The sequence below is a fragment of the Tyto alba genome, unplaced genomic scaffold (genome assembly GCF_018691265.1).
Source record: "Tyto alba isolate M040663 unplaced genomic scaffold, T.alba_DEE_v4.0 Super-Scaffold_26, whole genome shotgun sequence".
In the NCBI taxonomy this organism is placed as follows: Eukaryota; Metazoa; Chordata; class Aves; order Strigiformes; family Tytonidae; genus Tyto; species Tyto alba.
The window spans coordinates 1,700,585-1,727,671 of NW_024881300.1; the positions used below are offsets into that span (position 1 = coordinate 1,700,585).

Sequence of the window (27,087 nt, forward strand, 5' to 3'; positions counted from 1 at the left end):
TACAGACATCAGGTATCATCTTCCATCACATTTTTTTTCTTCTGCAAGAGTTGTGTTATCCACTGTCAATACAAACTCTGTCTCCTTGGCTTTGAAGGTTAGTTGCTACGGCAAAGGCAGGGAGGCTTTTTTTTTTTTCCAGGCTTGAATTGACTTTTCTGTCCATTTTAGTAGGCCACAGACTAATCCCCATGTCAGTGTGATACAATAACATGACAAAAATTTGCTACAGACCTTAACTGTGTGTTCTTGTCCTGCTTCAGGTGAATTTTCTCTGCTTAGCTGGCAGCCACCTACGTGCTTACCAAGCATCCTTTCACCGTGGACAATTATTTGCTTTCCTGTCTTGTCAAGAGGATTGTGACCCACATAATAATAAATACCTGCACCTTAAAATAGTAACTAACTGTATAGAAAGGTGAGTCCATAGGCAACAAGTTGTGTGGGAGGTTATGCAGCGGGTTATGCAGCATTTATTTGCATTTTATTACTTTTATTTGAATATTTAAGGAAGACGTTTGTCGTATTTAATTTTCTGTTCTGTGTAACAAATTCAGTATACATGCATACCAGGTTGTTCCAAGGTTTAACCATAAGTATGACGTTATGTAAAACATTGCAATTTACTGATTTGTCATGACCCTTGACCATAAACACATATTAACTGAGGAACGTGCATGCACAAATGCATGGGAAGGTAATGCTCTAGGTCATTTGCCTCTTGCTTTATTTTTTGTCAAGCTACCATGGAATGGAAAATAAAATGCAAAGCCCAATGGAGTTTTAAAATAAAATGTCAGATTTTTTCAGAGTTTACAGGTTCATTCTTGCCTCTTGATATGTTTTCCTCTTCTGTTTGAAGGAACCAGACAACGTTATGGAATCTGCAGAAGAAGAGTTAATTCATTTTAATGTCGGTGGCTGGTATTTCTCAATTCTCAAAAGTAAAGTTGCTCAGTTTCCTGAATCTCTGTTGTGGAAAGAATCTTCTTTACAAGATCAGTCTGAAAATCTAAGATTATTTATTGACCAAGATGGTTTTGTATTTAGGCATCTTCATTACTACATGCAGACCTCAAAGTTATCTTTTTTCACCTGTGATGAATTGAATCTATTGTATGAGCAAGCATTAATTTTGCAGCTGACACCTTTATTACAGGTAAAGTGAGATATTCTATGTGGCTTTACCAGAATTTTTTTTTTTTCATTCTTAGATAATATTGTCTATAGAAGGATGTCAAAGAGTTTGTGTATATAACTTAATCAATGCTCATGATAGGTATCCAAACAAATAATTGCCACATCTGCCTTGGTTGGTGGGTACAGAAAATGTTGTAAATTTCATGCTTGACCTTTCTGTAAGAGCTTGTTCAACAGTCATTACTTGCTATTTTTTTTTTTTTTTTTAACTAAAGCTAAAGCAAGCAGAGGCTTTTATCTGCCAATTATTGTGCTTGATCACAACCAATACTGACTGATTTTGTCGCATATGAACCTTCTAATCTGAAGAAAGTGTTGCTCCCCCAGAAGGTTCAGTCTGCCTGAAAACGAGCTCACCCTAATGAGACACCACTGAATTCACTGTCATGTGAAATGGGGAAATGAAGATTCTTCCTCTCCTATTCTGTAGCTGCATAAACAGAAATGGTAAATGGAGATCTGTAATGAATATTTAATTTGGTATTTAGTATATAAATATATAAGTATTTTATACAAGTAATTTTAATTTTAATTACAGTGTAGTTTTTTATTGTGCCAGGTGAAGGCTGAGTACATATTTCCTGCCTAGATTAAATGTATATTTTTGTACATTATTATTTGCATTTCCTCTAAATTTAACCTAAACTCTGAGTTTCTTTTTGTTTCCAGTACTTTTTTTTTTGTGGAATTGTCTCAAAAACGCTATGATGTTTGATACTTTTAACCCAAAATATTAACATTTTGGGTTTAACGTGAACACTTTTGGATTTTCTTTTAGGACTGTGTTTAAAGATGTAACCTCTCCAAATAGGTTGGGAGAGGAAGACCACCAAACCTCAGTAGTCTATTGTATTAACAAACCGTACATGATCACATGTTTAACACGAACCAGTTGTGGTATGGCCAGGCATACATTCCGCCAAACTAGAGTTTTTGCATTTTGTGGCTTTTAAGTGCTTGTCAGTGTAACCTTATTAATTCATGAAGGTATTTTATACATGTGCTTTAGAAGTCATAACCGTGGCTCTAAAGTTACTTTATACTTAATATCCTATAACAGTATGTAACCTCTTGTTCCAAGCTGAAAATAATTTGTTTATCATTCAGTAAAATATTAGAAAATATAGACTGTTAATCATTCCTATCACTGAGACAAACATCAATTCCCCTTTCTAATAATTGAATTCCTACAGTTTATTGCAAAGATGTTATTAAAAAGAGCCCGAAGGGTCTTTCAGGTTCTGTGTTGTGCTCTTGGCTGTTTCTACTGTTGTATACTTTTACACATGCCAGTGTGCTGTCTTGAATTCCAGATCTAGAATATGATGATGTGCCATAAAAACTCAAATGTTGAAAAATAGTTGGCTTTTTTTGAATGTAAGAATGGCTCTAATTTTATTACAAGTTCTTATAAATACTCTCCACAAGTTCACTTCAGTTACCTTAAGGTACCTAAAACTTGGGAATCTAATATATGTTTGTTCTTGTCATCCTGGCATATTTTAGTTGAAGGGAATTACAGCGTAGCATGGCCTAGACTCTTTCCCATGGCTGCTTTTGATTTTTGAATTAATTATTTGAATTCAAATAGTTAATAGAAAAACTTTGTCTTGACAGATTTTAGATAATTTGAAGGAAGAGAAATATAATTTACATGTCCAGCCTGTAGATACACCAGTAGCTGAAAGACCATCTCTGAATTACTGGAGAGCACGAGAATGCACCAGCAAGCCATCAGAGATTCCTCCTAACAGTTCAGCATTCACAGGTAAGTGTCTCAAATGGACAAGTTCTTTCCCATCCTTCGGAATGTTCACAGACTGTTGTTAGTTGTTGCAAGCCAGGAATGTTTTCGAGTCTTGCAAAATTTATTTGTCGGGATTCTTTTTTTGGGGGGGGGGGAATTAGTCATCTTTATTTAAAAAATAGGAAACCCCATGCAAATGTTTATTCATTTGTGCTAGGCTGTAAGACTTCATCCTTCAGGGAACATTAATGTTGCACAAGATTAATACACCCTTATTGATCTTGCTGTATTAGTCAGTTCTCCAAAGTGTATACCTGAGTTCCATTTTGCTCTACTTTATGTCTTGATTTTTCTCTGATTTTATTTGACTAGGGTTGCATGAAAGAGCTCCCCTAGGGCTAGTGGATGCACCCTTACTAGATACAGAAGATGAAGTGAATTACTGTTTTTTGCCACTGGATTTGGTGGCAAAATATCCTGTACTAGTTAATGACGAGAATTTGCTGTGGCTGCTTGAGAATGCAGCCCTGATCAAGTGTGAGCACAGTGAGTTCCGCTTCATAGGTAACTTCTCTTTTTATCATTACTCTGACACTTCTAAATAATTTTTTATATTAAACTGCTTCTGTCTATCTCCAATAATACTTCTTTAAAGATCAGAATATTTTCATCTTCTGGGTTTGTTTGGTTTGGTTTTGCTGTCTACCAGTCTTACTGCCTTGTTTATCAGTCAACAAACAAAGCCTCTACTGAATGACTCCCAGAGTACACGTACCTAAATTTACCTACTTATGACCCTACTTATTTGGGTTTTATTAATCCAGTGGTTTTCTGAACTAAAATGCATTAATGACATCAGGTATCAGAACTGCTGTTAACAATCAGTAATTAAGGTAGTCAAAGCTTTAATGGTGACTTTAAATATCTACTCGATCTTGTATCTTTTCACCAGTAAAAAAAATCATGTTTCTTTCATTAAATAATCTTCCAGCTTCAAAAAAAAAAAGACAAGTAGTTTTGGAAAGTATGGCAGGATCACATACCTCCTCCATTAACACAGTATTTCATCCTCTGTGAACTCAGCTAAGATGAGGTAGATCTGGAATTGCTGCAGTTTTGCTCTGCCACTCCTCTGATGTTAACGTATGGGAAAACACATGTTTAAATGCACAGTGGGGTGGGACTGTTCTTGGGGGGGAGAAAAGCAGCCAAACAAACAGGAAACCTCTTCTGTGAATCTCTCTGGATGCTGTGATAAAACCGACCTAATTCTGCGCTTCCCCTGTTGTTTATGCTGTGTCTGGTATCCTCTAGCATAAACCTTGCTTTTAGTATTGTGTTTTCAAAGACAAAGTGTTCCCTCTTGTCCATTTATCTGCTGTGTATATGTATGTGAATAGAAATATTGAAGGAAATAACAACAGGTATTTCCTCGATCTGAGCACTGGACAGAAGACATCAACACACACTTCCTACGTTTTATTTTTATTTTCAAGTTAATTTTCTTCGCTCGGGGAAGATGTTGTTGCCTGATGACTTCTCCAACATAGATGCCTTGGAGGAAGAGGTTTTAATTCTGGGAATTCCTGAGCTTATAGATGCTGTGAAGACCTATAGAGGTAATAGAATGTACATAGCTATGTGTTTTCTTCCTTATACACACTGGTTTTAATGTTATCTTGTGAAACTGGGTGTCTGAAACAGGAAATATATTGGTATGATCAACACAGAGGCGAGCAGCCTTAGCAACTCGTTTCCATAAACGTTGCAAACAGTGGAAAATGGTTCAACCCCGCCGACCTTCTGGGGCGCAGTCTCGACCTCCTTTCCTTGCAGGCAGGCGCTCGGGGGGGCGGCGGGGGGCGGCAGCGCCCGGAGGGCCCCCGCCCCGGTCCCCGCTCTACGCCATGGCCCTGGGGCTGCTGGCCAGCTACCCCGATTCGGCTCTGGGACAGCTCTGCGTGGGCAGCGACCTGCGCAGGAGCCGCCTGCACCTCTCCGGCAACGGCATCCTCTTCCAGCACGCCAGGTACCCACCCTGCCCTCGCGCCAGCCAACATCCGTGTAACCTTTTAAAGAGCCCAAAGTTATCTCTGATAACTGAGTTTGAGGTTGAAAAGGAGCCCCGTTCTCAGCAGCTTGTCCTTTGGTATTCGTAGAATTAATTTTCAGCTCAACTTGCAGGTAGCTGTAATTACAGGAGCTGGCATTCTTGTATTTGATTGTCGGCTGTTAAGTCTAAAATGTCGAAGTAATATCTGTAAACTTTTTAATGTTACCGTGCTCTTAAAACTTAAAATTTACCATTAATTTTTTAAAGTTTGCATGAATTTTTCAAAAGCATCTAAACGCCCGTGGGTACAGGTTTTTCTGAAGTCACAGAAAAGCTGGGTCCGAGGAAGAATGTAGAATTCTGAATACTGTGTTTGAACTTGGTCCTTTGAGACATACTTCTCCATATTAGCACTATTGCTCAGACTTACCATATCAGTGTACTGCTTTAATAAAATCCCTGTTGTATAGGAAAATGGCTCCTTAGTGAATCATTCACCTGCTGCTTGTGATTTGAATTAAGAAAACCAAAAGAAATCACAATGAATCAGTGGGTTGTGATTCAAGCCTGACATGCAATGAGATGCTCAGCTGCACATATTTCCATAAATCACAGATTGACAAACTTCCTGCACCTTTTAACCAACTTTAAATCTAGCATAAGCACACAATACCCAGCCTGTAAAGGGTGATAGAAAGACAATAGGAAGATCAAACATAGAGTCAACTCATCTCTGCCCCTCACATCTTGTCTGCACTTGCTGTTGGCACTAGTGAATGATCCAGCATAGGAGAAATACAGTATTAAAAGCTTTATTCAAAATTATTGCAGATCATTATTTGATGGCTCCAGTGCAATAGCTTTATTTGCCGATGTTGGATTGCTCAGGGTTCTCAATAAAAAAAAACAATGTGAGAAGTTATGAGTAAAGCTCAGTAAGTGGAAAAAACATTTTTAGGAGAATTCATATTTCCTGACTTGTACTCATTAAAAATAAGCCATAAAAATATAAAACAAGGATAAAAAGTTTAGTGATTTCCTCTTCTTTTTGGATAGGAATTGGCTGGGAACTTGCCAACTTCCTCTCACCGAAAATATTTCTGAAATCAAAGAGCTCTGTGCTTATTTGGACCAAAGGGACACCACATACGAACCAATGAAAGATGCTTTAAAATGCTATCTGAAACAGCAGATGCCAGCAGAGAATGGATATTATGGTAAGTCAAGATTTCTCAAGAACTCTTTCATTTTAAAGTAGAATGAACAGTATTACCTGAATGCAATTAATCAGTCAATGATCTACATTGACTTTTGAGGGATTCTTACAGTACAAAAATACCCTGAAGGTGTCACTGACTGATAGTGCTTGTTTTCCCAAGATCTACTGCTGTCCTCTTGCTTTCCTAACTGGCTGTTGCCAATCAGCGAGCACTGGAGTAGTAACATCAGGTCCTAGGTGAAATATAGAGCAAGTCTACACTGGATTTAGGTAGTACTTTTCACGGTTTGGGATATTTTTACTTTCTAAACTTGCCAGTCTTACTCATCACTGAACTAATTCCCTGAATCCAGTTCCTTTGAACTTAGGCTGTTCAAGTTACTTTCATCAGAACACGTTCTAATTTTAAAAGATGAGGTTTCTTTTGCTCCCGTTATTTTGATGTGGGACTGTTCTTACAACTTTAATAGTAAACTAAGGAATCTATTTCTAAATTCCAGCCTAAGTGCATTCACAGTCACATTACTAAAACTTGCTAAATCTGACTTCTAACTTAAATGATTCCACTTTGGTTTACCACCTCCTCTCCTCTAATGCATTTATAGAAAAATCATGATGTTTTCTATCAGCCCTTATTGTGGCTTCTTAGCAAGAGTTAATACAACTCCCTGCCTAACCAAGGGATTTTTCTTTTCACCTATCTCAGTTTCCCCATATTTGTAGAATTTAGGCCAGAAGAGATCTCTGGAGGTCATTTAGTCCAACTCTCTGCTCAGAGCAGGGTCAAGTAGGTTGAATTGCTCAGGACCTTGCCAGGAAAACCTTTGAGTATCTCCAAGAATGGAGATCCTGTAGCCTTTCTGGGCTCCTGTTCCAGCAGTTGACTACCCTTGTGCTAAATAAAGCCATACATGGAATTTCCTGTGTTCCAAACTTTTTTCCATTGCCTCTTGGCCTAGCACATTGTACATCTAAGAAGGCTATAACTCTGTCTTCCCTGCACCCTCCCTTAGCTGTAGACAATAAGATCTTCCTCTAACCTGTTCTTTCTAAGGCTGAACACAGCTAGTTCTTTCCACCTTTCCTGTTATGCCATGTGCTCTAGGAAAGAGGAGTTTAATCACGTTCTGTACAAGGTAATCCAGTCGAAACCTGCTCAATGTTTCAGATTATGCTGCTACTAATTCTCTGGGAGTTATCTTCCTCGGTACATCCTACAGTCTCATTTGCAGTTCCCTGTTCCACTGGTGGCAAACAATCACTTTGTGATCAATGAACGCCCCATTCGAGCACAAGCTTCCTGGTTCAAACTTCAGCCTGTAGGATCCTACATGGAATTCCTGTTGTTAATTTGCAAGTTTGGCTATTTATTTTGTAGTAGTGACCGATCTTGCAGTTTACTCCACCGTCGAGGTCCTCAGAGTCTTTCTGTAGGGGATGATTATCCTCCCTGTTTTGAGCCATCAGTGCATTTCACCAGAATAAGGTGAAGGGACTGATTCTTCCCCGCCCCGTGAGAAAGGTGTGCATGTAGAAAGGAGTGGATCTTATCAATTCTTAGATGGAATTATAACCTCTGAGAAAAAGGATTTGCTCTTAAATTGAAACAGCAGTGAATGAAGTCTGTCATTGTGTAGCCTGGTGGATAACACCTGCCAGAAAAAGTAACTCTGACTCAAATGTCTTAGCAGTAAATGATGCCTCAGTTGTACATATGTTATGGAAGATGGATAGTCCCATTATAGTAGCTGCATCAGACAAGCATCTGCTAGTTGGCTCATTGTTTAGAGATAGTACAATCTATTTATATCATTATCCATAGCCCTATAAATAATTCCTTTAAGAGTATGACCTGTCTGTATCTTCTGTAAAGGCTTGTAAAGGCTGTTGAAGGAAACACAATTCTCCAATCTGGAGCCCTTTCCAAAGTTAGTTGTTTTGTTCATTTGGGTTTTGGTTTGTGTTTTTTTTTTTTTGTTGTTTGTCTTTTTTTTTTTTTGGGGGGGGGGGGGGTGTTTTGTTTTATTTGTTTGGGTTTTGGTTTGTTTTGTTTTTTAAAAGATTTTTTTTTTGAATGAAAATGTGTTCTGACTTTCCTAAAACAGTGTCCCAGAACTTACTGACTATAAATAGTAACGTGAACTTTACCACTAGAGATTTCAACAGAAAGTTTCCTAGATCTTTGTTGCCACATTGAGGTAAGGTGAGGGCTGAACCCAGACTAAAATACATCCAAAGCTGTTAGGTTCTATCTGCTCTCTGTGCATAAGAGCTCTCTGAGGCTTGCACCTGCACTGGTACTGTCACCTTCAAAGGAAATAATGAAGTGGGGCTCCTCAGGAAGTCGGGTAGCTCTGTGCCAGGCTGCCCTGGAATTCTACTAACTTTACACTTGTTGACAAGCTGAGCCTTCACTTTCAAAGCCCTTTCAGATTTTCCCTTTATTTCCAGTACTTTGGAAATAAATTATTTCTTTCTGTGGCAATGTAACAGTATACTTAGGTTCACCTGCCTTAGGTGCCATAAATGAGCAAACATGAGTATGGTACTGCATACAGCCCTCTGGCTATTATTTTAAATGTATTGAGGAGAGGTGGTTTAGCTGCAGCAGGGATCAATCAGGTTGCCCACTGCTCTGGCATTACATCCTGACTTGCCTCTTGCTCGCAGTTGCTTGTGACCCCTAGACAAAAACAAGAGATCCAGCTCTGTGTGCACAGCGTACACTCTATTACTTCACTATCTCAGAGAACTATTATTTGTAATATTTTGATGTAAAATCCCATATCTTATTAACTTGGTATTTATAACAAAATAATTACTACCCGCAGTTATTTTCGTTGTCACCTTTCCATTTGTTACTTCACCTCTAGGGGCAGGCTGGACAGCAGAAGTATCCGTGTGCTCACTCCATCAGATTGTGAAAGTTTATGTAGGAAGTAACTGGTATGAAACCTACCTACAGACTTTATTGAAGGTATGGGTAATGAATTGTCTTTGCATTGCCTTCACATGAACATTCCAGGACAGAATTCATAATTCTACAGACTAGGATCTATATTCCCAGTAACAAGATATGTTAGAATGGTTTTGATCTGAAAACTTGGAGTTATCAGAGCTTCACATGTAGACTGAGTGTTTTCTACTAAGGGAAGTATGTCCAAGTACCTGAGGGAAATAAACCTTGGACCTCCCAAGAAAGTACTTCTGGGCTAATTATATAAGTATTTTGGCTAATATAAATGGGCTTGATGGAACTGGTTTAATTATTTTACTGAGAAAAGAAATCCAAACAGGATTTTTCCTTCAGTCTCTGACTAACACCAGAAATCTGGTTTTAATGTATTTTAATTTCTGTAGTACCCAGAGCTGCTGTCAAATGACAAGAAAGTCTGTTGGATCACGTATGGTCAAACTCTTCTAATCTATGGAGATGGGCAAATGTTTCAGCACGTTCTCAACTTTCTAAGACTTGGGAAATTGTTTTTGCCAGCTGAATTTAAGTAAGCAGAGTGAATTCATGTGTTTCCTTTATATTATTAAATGGTTGTAAGGGAAGTAAGCGTAGTGGTTTGTCCTCTGACTCTTGTAGAAATATTATCCAAAAGAATTAAGGCTTTTCTTTTTAGTCCTGAAGTAAACTATTCTATCTCAAAATAAATTACTGAGATTTTGAGACTGCGAGATGCTTTTGTTTCAGTGTGTATGTCTTTATTTTAATGATCAATATGCCAGATACTTGTAATGCAGGGTATATTTTGTGTGCACATTTAGCAAAAAGGAAAATATTTTTATTGATGAGATCATTGCATCCCCGTTCAGATCTTTGTCTTTTTATGTGTCAGGGACTGCAAAGTCTTGCTAGTCCAGCTGAAAAATATTCCATCTGCCCCCTCTACTGGTATCTCTGTTCCAATGCTGAAAAATACATCTTCCAAAACTGCAGGGGTGCAGGAATGGATGAACACAGGGTGCCTAAAGAGGAGAGGGCACTCCCCCTCCATATATATATTAGGTCTCTAAATTATATCAAATATTAGAAAGTGAGATGGACACTAAAACACACGGCCTCCTAAGGATACTCCTTCAATGTTTCACTTGCCCTGAGATTGCCCAGAACCACCAACCCTTCGGTGCTATAGCTTCTTGTAGCATTTTCCCTGGGACTGATGCTTCTGCCACCACTACACGTTACATTTTTTTTTTGGCATGCAACGAAGGTCTGCCTGGCATCAAAAGATCTTTTGGTGTCCTCAGTCCTCGAAGCCCTTGGTTTTTTGGGTTGTTTCTAGTAGACAGAATACCTTCACTACAGATTTCTAGCTGATGATGTCATTTTTAGCACATTTAGCTGTTTCTGAGAGGAGTATGTGTTTTCATTCTCTTCCCCGAAGTCAGCAGAAATGTTACACCAGTGACTTCTTTGATATAATGACCACCGGTTGCTTTCATGTCTGTCAGCAAAGGCATAGGAGGCCAGATGTCAGACATTATAGTTATATAGACAAGCAAACTAAATATATCTGAGAATGGTTCTGGTCACTCAGGCCAGGTACTTTTCTTCTAGTGATCAGCTTTAAGCTCCCAGAGATGGTGGCTTCGCTCTCCCTGTCCACTGCAAACACTCCCAGGAACATCTGAACAGCCAAAACATGCCTGGGAATTGTTGGAGAGTGTATAAACTGGGTAGGAGCAAGCACAACGCTAATGGCTTACTAGCAGAGATAAGTTCTAGGGCTAAGAATATTTCTGGGAATGGTGCATGTCCTAGTAGCCCATCAAAACTGTGAACCCTCTTTATGAGATTCCCTAGAGAAAATGCCATAGTGAATTTTCCAAATGAGAAAAGTGTCGTGAGTGTCACAGCACAGAGTAGGATTCCTGCTTCTCAATATTGGGTTTTATCATTAATATCCATGGTTAATTAAAGAAAAGAAACAAAAAGAGAGGGGACAGACATTTTCACTTAACTAGTAGAAGGGCAATAGCAGGAAAAAGTATTGAAAATAGTAAGTTTCAGAAGGATTTTAAAGGGTCCTGCTGAACTCCTCTAGTTTAGGAGCTCATGTATTTTGGTTGCACCTTTTCAAAAATGTGTCCTCTAATTTGGAATTCCTGACATAAAACTTAGACTCTGTGGAAGTCAATGGGAAGATTTTTATTTACGTCAATAGAACCAGAATTTTTTCTCTCATTCTTTGGATGCCAGATATGAAACAAACAAACAAACAAACAAAAAAACAAAACAAAACAAAGCTAATTTGGGTACTTTTCAGTGTTTAAAATTATAGGCTATTTGTCTGTCTGTTAAAAGAAAAATCACTTGTGTGAGTATATCTTTCATTTTGTGTAGCGATTGCCTGAGCTTCCAAAATTAATATATATTTTGAAAAGATAATCTGCTAAGACTGTTTTTTAGTGATTTTACAGTTCAGTTTATTTGCAACTTACAGAGAATGGCCTCTCTTTTGTCAAGAAGCAGAGGAGTATCAGATCCCTTCTCTTTTAGAGGCACTTTATCACTCTGATGCATACAGGTAGATAAAACTTCTTTTTTTTTCTTTTCTATTGTATAACTTCCTTTCATCTGGCCTAGCAGTGTTTGTCCTTTGAAAGGAGCACAGTTTTCTCCTCTCCTTCTGGAACACAGCTCCTGGAGGATGAGCAATTCCTTCTGGGTCACATTTTTTTCCCATCAGTTTTTTGGCTACTGAAACAGTAACAGAATAGTCCTCAGTCACCTCTCCAGTAACCGAGGGAAAAGGCAACTCATCCTCTAAATCCAGATATTGAGAATATTGCAGTGCATGCTGGAAACCGTTGTACAGGTACACCAGACTGAGCAGAGACATTCTGATTTATCAGTTTTGGCTCACCTCTGGCTTTGCCAAGCCCCAGCTGGTTTCTGCAGACCCACTGGAGGATTTGCCAGCACTGGAGAGGGTAGAACGGCATGTGTTCAATGCAGCATCACAGCAAAAGATTGAGGCAAGCTGGAATTTAAATCTAGACAAATTAATGTTGAAAATAAGTCATAAACTTTTGCATATTAATTAACCATCAAACATTTTCTCAGAGGCTTATTTCTCCACTGCTGAAAACTTTTAAAAAAAGATGGGATGTTTTTCTAACAGATATTTTGCTATTAAAACAGGAATTAGCATTTGGTGTTATTGGAGACCTCATAATTGCAGTGGTCTTCTCTGGCCTTACAAAACCTGTGACTCTGCAAGGGCTAGTGTTTTCTTCGCTATTGTTCTCAGTAGAGACGGACAAAATACTAAAATGTAGGACTTTTGGAAAGCCCATAGAACTGAGACATTTTAACTCCTGAATGCAGAGTACTTTAGAAGATGACCCAGCATGGCCCTTCTCTTCAGCATTTTTCTGAGCACGCTCTGGATGTTAGTGGCTTCTTCCTTAGGCTGCTCACAGTCTGTTTAGGCATTTTAAAGTCAAAATACACCCATTAAAATCTCCCCAGAAGATCAGGAGTCACCAAAGCAGGTTCTGAAATACCAGTGCCACGGTCTGCCTGCATCAGGATTTTTCAATCTCATTGTAGGGCACACTAGTGGTAGCTATCAGCATCCCACCAGTGGTGACAGCAGTTCCTAGATTTTATTTGTAGATCTCTATGAAGGTGAAATCCTAAATGTCATTCCCTCAATTCCCCATCCCAGTGCAGGAGCCTAACCTCACATTCCTACACCCGCAGAGCGAGAGGAGGATATAAGAGGAACTCTGAAGCATCTCACATGTGAATGATAAAATTCTATATTCCCTAGGCGGTTTTAGCTGAGCACTAGTGTTCCTCTAACATCAATTCTTCCACTGTTCTTTGGTGCTTTCCCATCAGGGAAGGTGTCAGCATCTCTATCATATCCAGCAAAGGCCTCTAACAAAGCAAAACAATGGGGGATTGGTCCCTAGAGTTCTTTGCCAGATCATCAGTCAGCTCCATAGGCAATCTTAGCAAATCTCTGCCTATAGCAGACGGAGAGCAGCAGCTGCTCTGTGCTTCCAGCATTGTTTCACCTTTTCAGAAGCTGCTGTGCGGGTCAGGCAGTCACTGGCAGGAGCTGAGCTTCTTAAGTGGACTCAAAATTCAATTTTGAAACCATGAATGTAAGTGGTTGACCTGAATCTGAATAGCTTGCTCCCCAAAGTGTCTAGAACCTATTCACAAAAAAAAGAGGGAAAAACTCCAAATCTGATGTCAGCTAGACATGGCTTACATAATTCCATTGGTCAAGGTTTTGTGGATGCTGGAAGAGATACAAGAAATCATTTTTGTCTCCTATGTATCTGCAGCATCACACTTCAGAAATTCTTGTCAGAGGTGGGAGGTGGAAAGTCCTGGTCCTTTGCTACCCTCACGTTGTGCACTAGTGATAAGTGTGAACTCCTTCATTCCCCAGTAGTTTAAAAGTACCTTGTAATAATAATGCACGCAGATCCAAAGGTGACTGAAAGTCCTGGCAGCTCTTTTTACAAGTTGACCGGGTGTCACCCCTGGAAAAAGTTCTATAATAATTGTAATCATTCATTTCTAGATTGTGGATCCAAAACAATGAACTGCGCAATGAAGTTTCTTCCCCATGTAGAAGATTAAGTACTGTGTCTCGGAATGAAGAGCATGAGTTCAGCAAAGACCTAAAAGAAGTAAGATTTGGGTTTCAGAATATGTTGCCATAAGGCACTTCTAAAAGCAATTTGAACTAGAAAGATGCCCAATTTAAATTCTCCAGTACCATCTTGCTTTTTCTTCCTGTACAAAATTAGTCTTGAAAATCTCACTCTCTAAGAAAAAGAACATCTTCATTTTAAAAATCTAGGCTTTGAGCATCAAGAGAGAACGGAGAGCAGCAATAGACATTCTGTTTGCATATCACAAAAGCATGAGAGCTCCTTCTATAAGGAGATCATTTAGGTAACGATCCACACTTAATTCCCCAGCAGATTTCAAGGCAGGGTGCTTTAGCCCTGCCTGAGTGCTGAGCTTTTATTTCTTTTTTTATCCAAAGCCTGTGCACTGTGAAGTCGTGCAGCCCAAAGCATAAGGTCAAGATCCTCTGGTCTGTGTTAGCTTGGTCTAAACCCCACCGACCCACAGGCTTTCAGATTCTCCTTTTGGTCTTGTGATTTGCCTGCCTGGTTACTTAGGGAGTGAGTCCCTGTCACTGAAGGGTGGGATGTGTTTTCGTGCAGACTTCGGTGTGGCTTGGAAGCTGGGGCACGGGAGATACGGGCTCTGACCCCTCTGGGCGAGGAGGACCCAGAAGCCAGATCTCCTGGTTCTGAGGTAGTGAAGACGGGAGCAGCACGCTTAAGCAGTGCACTCGGGCAAGAAAGCGTCCCGCAGCAACCTCATCTGGTCTTTGGAGGCAGTGGAAGCTCTTCCTTCTCAAGTCTCTGAATGGTTTTAGTCCTTGGCTGGGCACCAGCAGCTGAGAGCTGCCCTCAGTCTTCTGGAGAAAGGTGAAATGAAGCTGCTGCCTCTGTAGCATTTACACGCTGCTCCCAAACTCTGTTAACGCTGGTGTTCGGGCGGTAGAGTGGCTGCACACCTTGCTTTAACTTGCCAAAGCACCTTTCTTGCACAGAAGGTGCTGCTGTCAGTTCAGATAACCGAAATCATCTCAGCTGTAGTGGTAGCAGGGATGTTGAGGTGCTGCTTCTGTGCCTTGGCCACGCCAGTGTCTATCTTTAGGCTCAGCAAAATCCAGTGGTGGGAACTGAGGGGATTCAGGACAGCGTAACATCAGCACTGAATTGTCATCTCTGGGTTTGGAGAGCCTTAAGGCCCTGCAGCCACCACAGAAGTGAGAATGCATCTTCCAGGATTAAGAACTGCCCTTAAATACTTGTGTTCTAAGGAGTAAAATACCTCAGTTATTAGGAAAGGCAAAACTTACACTTCCATATCAATTAGAAATAACATTTCACTGTATTTTTTTAGGTGTACTCATGTACAGCTGCAGATTCCAGAAAATGCTATATTAGTACGTGGAGTAATGTAAAAGATCTGAAGGGGAAGCAAGAGACCAGTGGAGCAAAGTATTCCAAAATGATTTTGCGGACTAAAGGAACAAAGCGGAGGAATACATTTGGGGGATACGACGCCCCCTCAGACAGCCTGGTAAACTCCGGCTTCTACCCGCATTTGGTAAGCCCTCCAAGGAAGAGAGGAGTGAGGAGCAGTTTAACGGAGAAAGTAGAAAGTAAAGACTCAGCAAGTCCCATCCAGAAATTAATTTCCCTGGTAAGGGACTGGGCCGCGGTGAGCCCGCAGGGGTGTGACTTCCAGCATGTGAGAACACCTGGCGGCTGTCTCGCAGCGAGCGCGTCTCAGCGCGACGCTCCTGGAAAGGAGAGGGGTGTCAAAGCTCCCTTTGCTGCTGCTCCTGGGAAAAGAAGCTTTACAATTCAAGGAAGCGATCGCGTTACCCAGTGCGAAGCCGGGGCTGAAGGAAAGCAGCCGGAGCAGTACGTGTTCACACAGAGGTTGCCAGTTACTCCAAGTGCTGGAACGTTTCAGTTCAGCACCATAAAAACTACTCCTGCAGTAGGAAACGATGCAGAGAATGTAAACAGGGAGCAGCCAGAAGGTAAATGACTGCTTTGTGACTGTTGTTTTCAAAAACGATGGGAGTAATTCACTGAATGACTTGTATAAATGAGATACTTTGATCACGCTGGTGAATTTCAGTGACAGTCTCAAACTTTTCCTTGTTCTTCTCCTCGTAGGGAGTTTTTCCAGTGAAGGAAGAGACAAGACCTTGCAGGTGAAACTCATCCCTATAAAAGACAGTGAGTTGCTTGCCAGCTGCTAAGCAAAGGCTGGGTTTTACTGCTTGTCCACGCAGAGTTTAATACTAAAAGTGTTTTTGCCAGAAAGGTGGAGCAGCTTTTGGCTTCAGTGGCATCAATGAGCTGTTCTTTCACTGTCTCCTTGTTACGCTGCCTTCAGGGCTGCGCAAGGAACAGGGGAGCTGGTTTGATGAGCTGAAGTCACCCAGTTAGTTACAGAAATACATAGGTTAGCATAAAGACTGCTGCCAAACTCCAGAGTTTCCACAGGCACCTGTAGGACCTAAAAAGATTTACCTGATTAGCCAAGATGCTAAATGCAAGCTCAGGAAGGCTTGGTGGAAAGTCTCGGCCTGAGTCTTGGTTCTGACACCCTGAGAAGGGTGTGATTTACCCCGCGCCGCTTCCACCAGGGGTAGGGTGGCAGGTTTTCACAGAACCATCGGCAAAGCAAAACGTATTAATACTGATTGTGGCTGGTTTTGTTACAACAGCACTGCAAGCCAGGTCATTATTTTCCTAGGAGAAAAACCTCTTTGGTATCCCGTGAAAGAATCCTGGACTGAATTATGCTTGGGTTCTGTTAAGCAGGACGTAATGGTTAGTCTGAATTTTCCATGCAAAAGAGGGAAGTGGAGAGGACCTGTAACGTTCCACCTAAGATTGTAAATTATTTGGTGTACAGCTTGTCATTGACTGTCCGGTGGTGTCTCACCTTTCCTGGCAAAATACCAGGACAGAATAAAGGCAAAAGGAGGCATAACTTTGAAGAGAAGATGACAACATTGTGTTTTTACTTAAAAACGGACAGACGTGTTTATCCCATTACTACCGATAGAGGCCTCGCTGTAAAATTCACATCGTATTTCTTCACAGAAACCAGGGACAGCAAACAAACCGACGTCGTTCTGGCAGACCAGGGAAACGTGGGATTGATTCTGAAAGTTGAGCATCCTCCGGTTTTAGGCAGGGATGGCTTTTGCACCAACAGCGAAGAGAGTGTTGTTTACAGCGCCCGGCCGGCCGGCCGCCAGCTGGGCACTGCAGCCACTCAGGCACCACCCGAAGGTGAGGAGCCGTAAATAGTTCTGGGATCTTGCTGCAGAGTTCTCAGTACGAAAACCATTCTCTCTCCTGGTTTGTTGTCAGTCCTGAGTAGCTAAGGCTATTGCAGCCGAACCGCTGCTTACGTTTAATTCTTCGAAGCAGCCGGACAGCAGCTGCCTAACCGAGCCCGTCCCTTGAATATTTATTTATTGGTGAAGCTCTTCGATGCATCAAGAACGACGCAACGGTTTGGCGTCTGTATTCAGTTTTTATTCAGGCAAACTCTTACACCGAGCTGAGGTTTGGACACTGGCTGTTAGGACTCAGGTGCCGTAAAACCCGGGGCAAGAAAAGCATTAAAAAGTCCAAAAGCTGGATAACTGAAATGGTGAGGGTTTTTTTTTTTTTTTTTTTCTCCTAATGCCTTTGTGTTCTTTCAACTGTTCCTTGTAGATACAGTTTTTCTGACCTTTGCTCTCTCACGTGAGGAGATATTCTACGCCAGGAAGTGCCACTTTTTCCTGACGGATGTCATCCTGGACTCAGTAAGGCAGAAGGATCCCAGAGAAATCACAGCCAAACTCGGGACCCTGGTGAACGGGCTGTGGGTAGGTACAAGTTCCCAAGCGCCCGGGGGAGCCGTGGCTGGAAACTGGGCTCCTCCCCTTCGGCCCCAGTGACCCGGTGGTCACTGCGCTGGGCGGGGGGGGGGGGGCAGCTGCCTTGCCAGGTGTTTTTTTTTTTTTTTCTAAAACCAAGGGTAACCCCCGAAGCAGAGGACGGGGGCGGGGGTTTGGCCTCCAGTCACTCCTGAAGAGCTAAACAGCAGCCCGGCAGCCTCCCGCTGCCTGGCCGCTGGGCTGGCGCAGAAATTTACGGCCCCGCTCTCAGGGGCCCAGGGGTTTCTGAGGGGTTTTAATTTGCGTTGGCAGTACCCGGTCTCCCCCAGCCCCTCCCCAGCAATCTCGCTTTAAGCAGCTCCAACCAGAAGCCTTTTTCTTCTCCCCTGGGAGAGGGGGACAAAGGTGTGCGGGGAGGGGACTCGGGAGAGTGGGCCCTCCGGTTTTCCTCTGCTCGTGGGGTGGGTGTGTGTGGGTGTGGGGGTGTGTGTGTCTGTGTGTGTCTGTCTGTGTGTGTGTGTCTGTGTGTGTCTGTGTGTCTGTCTGTGTGTCTGTGTGTGTGTGTGTGTCTGTCTGTGTGTGTGTCTGTCTGTGTGTGTGTCTGTCTGTGTGTCTGTGTGTCTCTGTGTCTCTGTGTGTCTGTCTGTCTGTCTGTGTGTGTCTCTCTGTGTGTGTCTGTGTGTCTGTGTCTGTCTGTGTGTCTGTGTGTGTCTGTCTCTGTGTCTGTCTCTGTGTGTGTGTCTGTGTCTGTCTGTGTGTGTGTGTCTGTGTGTGTGTGTGTGTGTGTCTGTGTGTCTGTGTGTGTCTGTGTGTCTCTGTGTGTCTGTCTGTCTGTCTGTGTGTCTGTCTGTCTGTGTGTCTGTCTGTGTCTCTATGTGTGTGTCTGTGTGTGTGTGTCTGTCTGTGTCTGTCTGTGTGTCTGTGTGTGTCTGTCTCTGTGTGTCTGTCTGTGTCTGTCTGTGTGTGTCTCTCTGTGTGTGTCTGTGTGTCTGTGTCTGTCTGTGTGTCTGTGTGTGTCTGTCTCTGTGTCTGTCTCTGTGTGTGTGTCTGTGTCTGTCTGTCTGTGTCTGTCTGTGTGTCTGTGTGTGTCTGTCTCTGTGTCTGTGTGTCTGTGTCTGTCTGTGTGTCTGTGTCCGTCTGCGTGTCTGTGTGTGTCTGTCTGTGTGTCTGTCTGTGTGTCTGTCTGTGTCTGTCTGTGTGTGTCCGTGTCTGTCTGTGTGTGTGTGTGAGACTGATTCCAGCCCTGCCACCTCTCACCAAGCCTTTTGGATCTGACTAACAATTAACCCTGACCAGGGCCGCCCTGGGAACTCCTCCAGCCCATTTCCCTGGGCTGCTGGTGGCAGGAGCCGGGCACTAGCGATCAGACCGTGTCCTGTTCTGTGTTTTAGACTCAGCAGCTCACCCCCGGGGAGTTTGTGGCTGATTTACTGAACATCGAGTATTTTAAAGGGAACAGAAGTGTTCACAAAGAGCTCCTTCAGTGGGTGGAAGTAAGTAGCGTTTGCCACCCCTCCCCGTCCCCCGGGGCGTTTGCAGAGATAAGGCTGGGGGCTGGGGGGGGAGGAACTGAAGACATTTTGCAGCACACGGCGCCTAATGTCGTGCATAGTCTTAATGGAAGTTTAAAATTCTGCTGCTCCTTTAGAAGATGCCCACAGCAGGTGGGCCGGAGACTTCTGGGGTTGTTAAGAAGCAGGAGGGGGGTGGGGGTGGTGCTGTTGTGCCCTCGGCGGGTGATTTGAGGGCGGCCTCTGTTTTGTGCTTTTTCAGTTTACGCTGCCGTTTGCGTGGAAGTACAGCTGCTGCCTCGACTTACTGATCCGGAGAGGGTTTGCTAGATCGGTTTCATACTTTGCCTTGGAAATGTAAGTTCAGAGAATGTTAATAAAAATTTGAGCCAGTTACTTTTTTTTTTTTTTGCAATGCTTCATGTTCTTGTGGCAGGGGAGGGCAGGCTGCACACCTCATCTGCCACTTAAGAAAAAGCCTTTTTGCTCAGCCTCCTTTTAACTTCAGGGACTTTGTTTAGTCAGGAATCGTAGCAGCTGCCACCTTCTGTCCAGTTTCTTGCCTCTTTATTAGTGACCCGTGGGGTTTAGTTCACAGAAGGTGATGCTTTCACAGGCCAAGGCTGCAGCTCTGGTCCCCGGGCGCCCCTACAGCTGCTGTCCCCCTCTCTGCCTGTGTGGCCAGGCCCGTTTTCCACCCGTGACCCAGCGCTCATCCCACTCCTGACCGGGGCTGCGGATGAGCCGTCGCACCGGGATGGCTTCCTGAGGAGAAAACACTGAGCCAGCAGTTAGGCAAAAGCTCGTCCCTTCCCTGGGGCCTTATTTAGCCAAAATGAACCAAAGAATCCCCTTTTCTGCTCACAAATGTGTTAATATTATTTGCCCAATAAAATCAGGATATTAATCAGAGGTGCAGAGCAGTTCTATCATGTTTTATTTTAAGCCTGTTGCGCAGACGGGGCTCTTTGCTATTCCCATTTTCAAACCCCGCAGCTCTGGGGAGCCGAGCTGGCGCTTCCCATCATGGGAACCAGCGCCAGGCACCCCCAGTCTCACCCCTAACAGCCTGCTTACAAAAATCACTAGTTCAGTCTCCCCCCCGGTGCTCTGAGAGGACACTGAGATGCCCTGGGACAACTGCTGCTCTCCCCTGCAGCCCCGGTGTCCCTGCTGAAATCCAGATACAATGCGAACACGATTCATAGAAAGAAAATGACCTTTATTAGACAAATCAAACCCTGAAAAAAACAGCGTCAGGTAAACATTACTAAAGGTTTTTCCAGCAATGCAGAAACCTTTGAAACAGAGAAACTGGGGAAGTTCCGTGTTTCCTCTTGTTGCATTAGCAAACGTTCTCCCTCTTGTGACAGGAGGTAGCGCTGCCTTGACAGCCCCAAACCCTCGCAGTAACCCAGCCATTATTTTAAAACAGTAACTGCTAAAAACTTCCCTGTGCAACTGTTTTCCCACACGGTTTTCTACAAAGGTGTCAAACTGCATTCTCGTTGTTGTCTACAAAAAAAGAGCAAGGTTTCAAAACCATCCAGCTTATCAAAAATAAACAAGTGTTTTACGTACAGTACAGGAATTTCCGACTTGAAGGAGCACGGTCCGTACGCTGAGGGTAACGTGGGGGGGGGGGAGGTTTGACATCCGAGACCACAGCACTGCACAGCCCAGGGCCGGGCAGCTCCCCCCACCCAGCAGCCACGGGGAGAAAAAAAACTGCCGTAAATAAATTACTGCTCCATCATCTTCCTCCAGCGAAATGCAACACCGCTGCGCTCCCATCTGGGGGAAGCCAGATTTATAGCACTTCGTCAACCAGGAGTAAACAGGAGCTCGGTAGTAAGTAACTACAGTTGCCCAAAAACGAGAATTTTCATTTCCTCCAAGAAGGGGGAGAGGGTGGCACAGCCACGCGGTGAGTTTTGGTGTCACTCGTGAGTGGCAGCCTTGGAGCACAGCGCGCGTTTGCCCTCCTGTGAAGGCCGTGCTACTTCAGCCAAAGTGCATTTAAGGGTCAGCATTATAACCGACTCCTCCTGCTCCAAACCTGTTGGTCTCGGATGCCACCACCAGGCAAAGCTCCTCAAACAAGCCCGGGGGGGGGGGCTGAAATACCTGGAGGGGGCTGGGTCGGGGGCGAAGCAAGCAGCCAGGACCCCCTCACCCCGAAACGCGGGGCGAGGCAGGCTGGGGGGCGGAACTTTGTGCGCCTGGAACTGCCCAACGGGGAGAGGGAGACCTGCCGTGGGGCCAGCAGCCCCCCCCCCGGGGGAAGGGGTGTAAATCAGAGCCTCCCCCTGCTCAGCCCCCTCGGAGCTGGCCGGGGGGGCGGGGGGGGTTAGTGCAGAGAGGGCCCCCAGAGCTGCTGGAGGGTTAAGGCAGAGATAAGCTCGGCACTGAGGCACTGGAAGAATCATCTGAAGAAACATTTCACTGTAACAATGAAATTGCTTTTATTAAAACAGAAGTGTTAAGCCAAGAAAATAAATTATTGCTATGATAGACATATTTAGAACATAAGGAAGGACGTTCAATCTTGAGCTCCAGGTCAATATAACCCTGAAACAGAAAGTTACACTACTTTTCTTAAATACCTCAGTTTCTCTTCATGCCCTTCCAAAAACTTTATAAAATGTGCAGCTTACGGAACAAATAGTAACAGAGTCACTCGTAACAAAAATCTGTACAGCTCATAGCTTTAAAAATAATACTTTTTTTTTTTTTTTTTTCCTCCAAACTGCTATGTTACTTATTACTCATAAATACAGGGCTAACAAGTTTTGAACACCCAAGGTCCCATCCAACACCAAAGCTATTTCGTGTCACTGACAGAAACGTTCTTGGGACTGGCCAGAGGCCAGGTTTGGGGCTGTTTGAAAAAGCCTGATTATGTGTAAAAAAAAAAAAAAAAAGTATCTTCCTGGGTGCAGACTGTCTCCTCCTGCTGGTCAGAGGCCTGGGGTCTTCGGTGGGTTTGAAATGGCATCAAACCTGGAACACAGCACCGTGCGATGGGTTAGACCGGCTGCACTCCCCCCACGGGGCAGGATCCCACGGATCCCTCCGGCCTGGCCGGCAGCGATTTTGCAAAACGCTTGAAACCCCACCGTTTGTCAGAGCTGCGTTTTGGTGGGGAAAGGAAGTTTTCCTGGAAGTGCCTTCGCAGGAGAAGCGCGGCTCTTCCCGCGCGCCGGGGGCTCCGTGCTGCTGCCCCAGCAAACCCCGCTGCCACCCCAGAAGCCTTGTCTGTGATGACCCCCCCCCCCAAAAAAAAAAGGGGCTCTGGACCTTCAATTTTAACCTCGGCTGGTTCTCTTTAGCCCCTTACGAACTCCTGGAGCTGCAGATCACAAGCCGTGGGCCCTCGTGCTTGTAACACCCCCGCAGTGCCAAGCCCACCAGCCTGTGCCCTGACCCTTCCAGCCTCAGTCCTGCCCCTCCCGTGCCCGTAGCCCCCTGCTCGCTGGGAAAAGGGAAAAATACCAAGCTAGAAGCAGGCGGGTCCACGTGGGCCATGACACGACTACCCACGGGCTGCCACCCACCCGTAGGAAGCCCTGCCCGGCTGCGAGTCTCGCAGGGCTCACCCCTCCTCAGAGCAACAGCGGTTTCCTCACAGGCACGGCACCCTCCGGAAATCAGTGAGGGCAGGAGCAGCATCCGGCAGCTCCCTCGGGACATCCCGACCCTAACCTCGCAGGTTCAAAGGAACCTGTGGGATAAACCCAGCTTGGGGAGAACACTGTGGATTCCCCAAGGCGGTTCAGAGGGACTAAGAGCAGGATTTGGGCAAACAGTCACAAGAAACGGATTAGTGGTTAGACAGCTGGGCAGCATTCAGAGGGAAGCAGCTCATCTGGACACCGCTGACTAGGTGGTGCTCAAGCCTCTACTACCTGAAAGTGATTTTGCTCCTTTTCCTTCTGCTTCTTCAAACCAGGGAGGCGTCAGAGCGGCCATGTAAGGCGACGGCTCTCTGGGAGCCATCTCTGCGGGCGCTGCTCTGCCCTAACCAGGTGAAGCAGAAGCCTCACAGACCCGTCAGGAAGGTGTGTGGAAAACTCCTCGAGAAGCAGAGGGTGAGGTTCTCCCGCCTCGGAGCTACTGACAAGCCTGGCCAGCGCTCAGAGCTGCTGGAAAATCCCCTGCAGGGGCTACTTACAACAACTCCACTTCCTTAGGCGGTATACGTGTGCAGAGGGGCTCACACTATTGTCGAGGGACTTATGGTGACCTGGCCTGCTTTCTGCAGAGGAGAGAAGCCAGCATTAGTACAGGGTTAGAGGACAACAGCATCAGGACGCGATCTAGTGGCAAGGGAAGCAGCTGAGAACTCTCAGGAACGCAAGAGGAGACACGCTGACATCTCGGAGCGACAGGCTCCCCCATCGCTCCCCCAAAAGGCCCAAACCTCCCTGGAAAGGAGCTTCGCAGCACCTGCGGCAGAGCTCCGTCCACCCCGGGCGGTCACGCAGGCAGCCCAGCCCACGCCAGCTCCCCAGTGGGCAGCATCCCCTCCCGGTGCAGCCTCCAGCACCGCGGGGTCCTTCCCAGCGCGTTCTCCTCGGGGAGCCTGCCCACCACAGGGGAGGCTCGCACAGCAGAGGGGCTTTCGCCTGCCCCAGAGGCGGCGAGTCGCTGCGAGAGGAACAGTCACTTCCCCACCGTGACCCCTAACCCCAAAGCAGCATCTTCAGCCCCGCCACGAGAGGCGGTGGCTCGAACCGGGGAGGCAGGTGCAGGAACAGGCAAAGCGAAGGGAGCGTTTTGGCCTCTTGCACTTACTGCAGAAATGTACTGGCTGTTTGTGAACCTGGGCTTCTCCTCCATCGCAGAGCCGTGTTTTGAGCCTAGCGGCATGTAGGGGGGTGAGCCCATGTCTTCACAGAAGCTTTCCTGCGGGACGCTGGAGACACAGCCGCTGTCGGAGCCGCTGGAGCCGCTGCCTGACATGCAGTGCGATGACTCCGAGCTCTCTGTTGCTGGGGGAAGAGAGGAAGGTCGCTCTGAGGACCGTGAATTTGGCCTGCGTGGCCTGTGCCATGTACACCTGATAATGTATCCGGTTGCAGAGGCACCACCGGCCACACGAGCCCACAGAAAAGCCACGCGCCTCTCTGGGCCTCGTTAAAACCACAGGCAATGAAATAACCCAAGTGAATGATGCTGGAGGTTGGTGTAGACTGGCCAGGGAAGTTGACACAGGGGAAGCCAAGGGGTCACCGGACCACGCTGGCGAGAGCAAGGGACAGAGAGCCTCGTGTCAGAGGGGCAGAGACATGAGCACTGGTGTCCAAGGCCGCAGCAGCGCCAGCACGCGGCACAAGCCGGCCACGGGGACGGCTGCAGATCAGCGGGCGCTGCGCTCACCCCCGTTTGTCCCCTTTTCCGCGGGGGGAGTCAGCTCAGACCGAGCCGGCACGGAAGGACAGGGCGCTCCTTGCCCCGGTTTGGGTACGAGCCAGGGACTGCCACAAGCCCAGCGAGCCTGGTGTGAGGGGAACCGCGCGGAGCAGGGGGTGGGGACGAGCATCGCGGAGCTCGTACGTACTCAGCGACGGCTGGCTGCTCGTCTCGTGCTCCAGCTCGTCTTCCTCGATGCAGGTGCCGATGTCGAAGGGGCGGCCGGGGGCCAGGACGCCTGGCAGCAGGGCCTGGTCCAGGTACATGTGGAGGTTGAGGGGTCCCAGCAGGGAGGAGGAGGAAGGGCTGTACGCGGCGGGGGTGCTGCCGGCGGAGAGCTGCGCCTGCGTCCGCTTGTACGGGTTGGAATGGTCAAACAGAGACACCGCGATTGACGCTCTGGTCCTGGCACCTGCCCGAAAAGCCACCGAAAAAGCCCTGAGCACCATCCTGCCTAGCTCCCCCGGAGCGAGGGGGCAGGCAGGGCTGGCGCTTACCTCTGCCCTTCATGATGTAATCGATAGCGCGGTCATTGATAGCTGCCTCGCTGGGTTTGATATCCAGGAAGGGCTTGTTGCCCACGCCCATGGAGACCATCTCCTGCATACGGATTTCTGGAGAGGACGAGACCCACAGCCGCACCCGTGAGGTTGACTCAACCCTCCCCACAGGCACTGTGCAGCCACAGGCCAGAGCACTCCTGGGCTGCTGAGGTTAGATCTGTTCTCCCCTGGCTCCCCAGTCCCAAGGAGCCCCCCAGGGACAAGCAATCATGCCCTCTCTGGCCAAGTAGCTCCGTGCCATGCCACCTACAAGAGTCCTGCCAAGCGGGAAGCCTGGGGTGGAGAGGAGGGACCCGGCCAGCCTGGATCGGGGAGTTGCCACTCCAGCAGCGGCCGAGATCCCGGAGAGAGCAGCGGAGCCTCTGAGGAGCAGAGCCCACGCCCACAGGGCAGGGAACCCTGCGCTAGTACCTCCCGATTCCCTCACGGAGGCCACGCGGGTGGCTAGTCACACAGAGCTCGGGCTGGCCAAGTTCCCTGGGGATGAGGGGCAGGGAAGGGACATGCCCAGCCAAGCCCAGCACATGCTCCCGAGGCTGCATGCTGGCACACAGCTGCCTGCAACAGGCTCCAAACCTCCTCAGGACAGCACGAGCTGAACAGGGCTCCCGCACCTTTTGCGGCACAGACGCCCCAGGAAGGAATCACACCTTTATTGCGGGCTGCCTGCTGCCACAGGATCTTGGCAATATCACTGGTCCAGGCCTGCTTAGTCTCAGCTGAGCTGGCCTGGAGGATGTAGGTGTCACTGGACTTTCGCCTTCGGAACCAGATCTCAAAGCGCAGGCCGCTGTCTCCAGAGTTCTCTGTCAGACCGATGTCTGCAGTCTGCCAGAAAAAGGAAGAGCAAAGCATCAACCCAGGCTCTACCAGGAGAAGAAAGGATAAACTCTGCCTGCGCCAGAGACACCCCTGGCTTGGAAGACACGAGGGGAAGGAGAGTGAGGGTCTGGACAGGAGCAGGTACAATTCAGACCCAGCTGAGCAGACACAGTGCAGGCAATCCCCAGTGCTTCAGCCAGTCAGCACCCCCCTCCCTGCCACACACACACACACACACACTGCCTTTCCCTCACACTCTGCATCCCTCAGCTCCACATCTCACAGCACGGAGTTGGGCCCAGGCATCCATGTGTGAAGTATTCCCTTCTGGCTTCACCACATGGCTTGGGGAAGGCTCAGCAGTGGTGGGAGCAACTCCTCTGCTGAAAGTGCTCCCAACTCCCCATTTCAGAGCCATGTGCCTGTGGGCAAACCAGCCACCGACACCTCCTGCACAAGAGTGAGCTGCAGGGCTGCCCTTACCTTGAAGGAGCGCTTGTAGATATACACATCAAAGCCACCCTCAATCCTCTTGGGCTTGCTGAACAGGATCAGGTCCTCAAAGAGGAAGACGTGTCGTTGGCATTTCCTACGGCCCAGCCAGATGGTGAACTCATCCTGCCGCACCAGCTGCCCCTGCTCCTTCAAATTTACCTGGACACAGAGAACATCCTGGTAAGAGGCCCAGCAGGATGAGGTCTGGGCAGCCCCAGGCCTGGACTTGGAAGAGCAAGGTCCCATATGGCTGTGGCCCAGGTGGTGAAGAAGTGGCAGCTACTCATTGTCTTAGGAGGGCTCTTGAAGGGGTAGGGCTGCAGGGCACTGCTAGGGGCCACAATCAGGCTGAAACAACTGGCCCAGAGCTCAGGGGAGAATTGCACCTCTCTCCTAGGCACAGCCCACAGATGACTCTCTGCTGTCACCCTGTGCAGGTCTGCAACAAACCTCTGGGGTGGCAACTGGAGGCAGCAGCCAGAGCGTTACCTTAGGGGGGAAGGAGAGAGCTGAAGAGGAAAGGAGTCCCATCAAACTACCAGCAGCACAGCTGGGTGAGGACAGCCCCTCAGTTTTTCCTGC

At 46.3% G+C, this 27,087-nt stretch overlaps 2 protein-coding genes across 5 annotated transcripts in view; one reads left to right on the forward strand and one right to left on the reverse strand.

Annotated features, from left to right (window-relative positions):
• Positions 1–685: 685 nt before the first annotated feature.
• KCTD19 (potassium channel tetramerization domain containing 19) lies at positions 686–19,571 on the forward strand. The gene is made up of 17 exons (XM_042797325.1): positions 686–697; positions 863–1,159; positions 2,818–2,968; positions 3,320–3,511; positions 4,444–4,590; positions 4,784–4,976; positions 6,057–6,217; positions 9,093–9,196; positions 9,580–9,722; positions 11,673–11,756; positions 13,776–13,884; positions 15,182–15,830; positions 15,970–16,032; positions 16,909–17,100; positions 17,533–17,687; positions 19,091–19,192; positions 19,473–19,571. Exons 1-17 carry the CDS (start codon positions 686–688, stop codon positions 19,569–19,571), a joined length of 2,853 nt encoding a protein of 950 aa, XP_042653259.1.
• Positions 19,572–20,411: 840 nt separating this feature from the next.
• The window catches only part of PLEKHG4 (pleckstrin homology and RhoGEF domain containing G4), a 90,949-nt gene continuing 84,273 nt past the window's right edge, over positions 20,412–27,087 (reverse strand). The window contains exons 18-24 of one of the 4 annotated variants that reach the window (XM_032985348.2): positions 26,494–26,664; positions 25,803–26,016; positions 25,123–25,239; positions 24,774–25,037; positions 24,008–24,204; positions 23,385–23,468; positions 20,412–22,213 (exon numbers count right to left, since the gene is read on the reverse strand). In XM_032985348.2, coding sequence (XP_032841239.2) covers positions 23,427–23,468; positions 24,008–24,204; positions 24,774–25,037; positions 25,123–25,239; positions 25,803–26,016; positions 26,494–26,664 — 1,005 coding nt within the window. In that variant the 3' untranslated portion in view covers positions 20,412–22,213; positions 23,385–23,426. The other 3 variants (XM_032985349.2, XM_032985350.2, XM_032985347.2) reach the window with 3 other exon arrangements.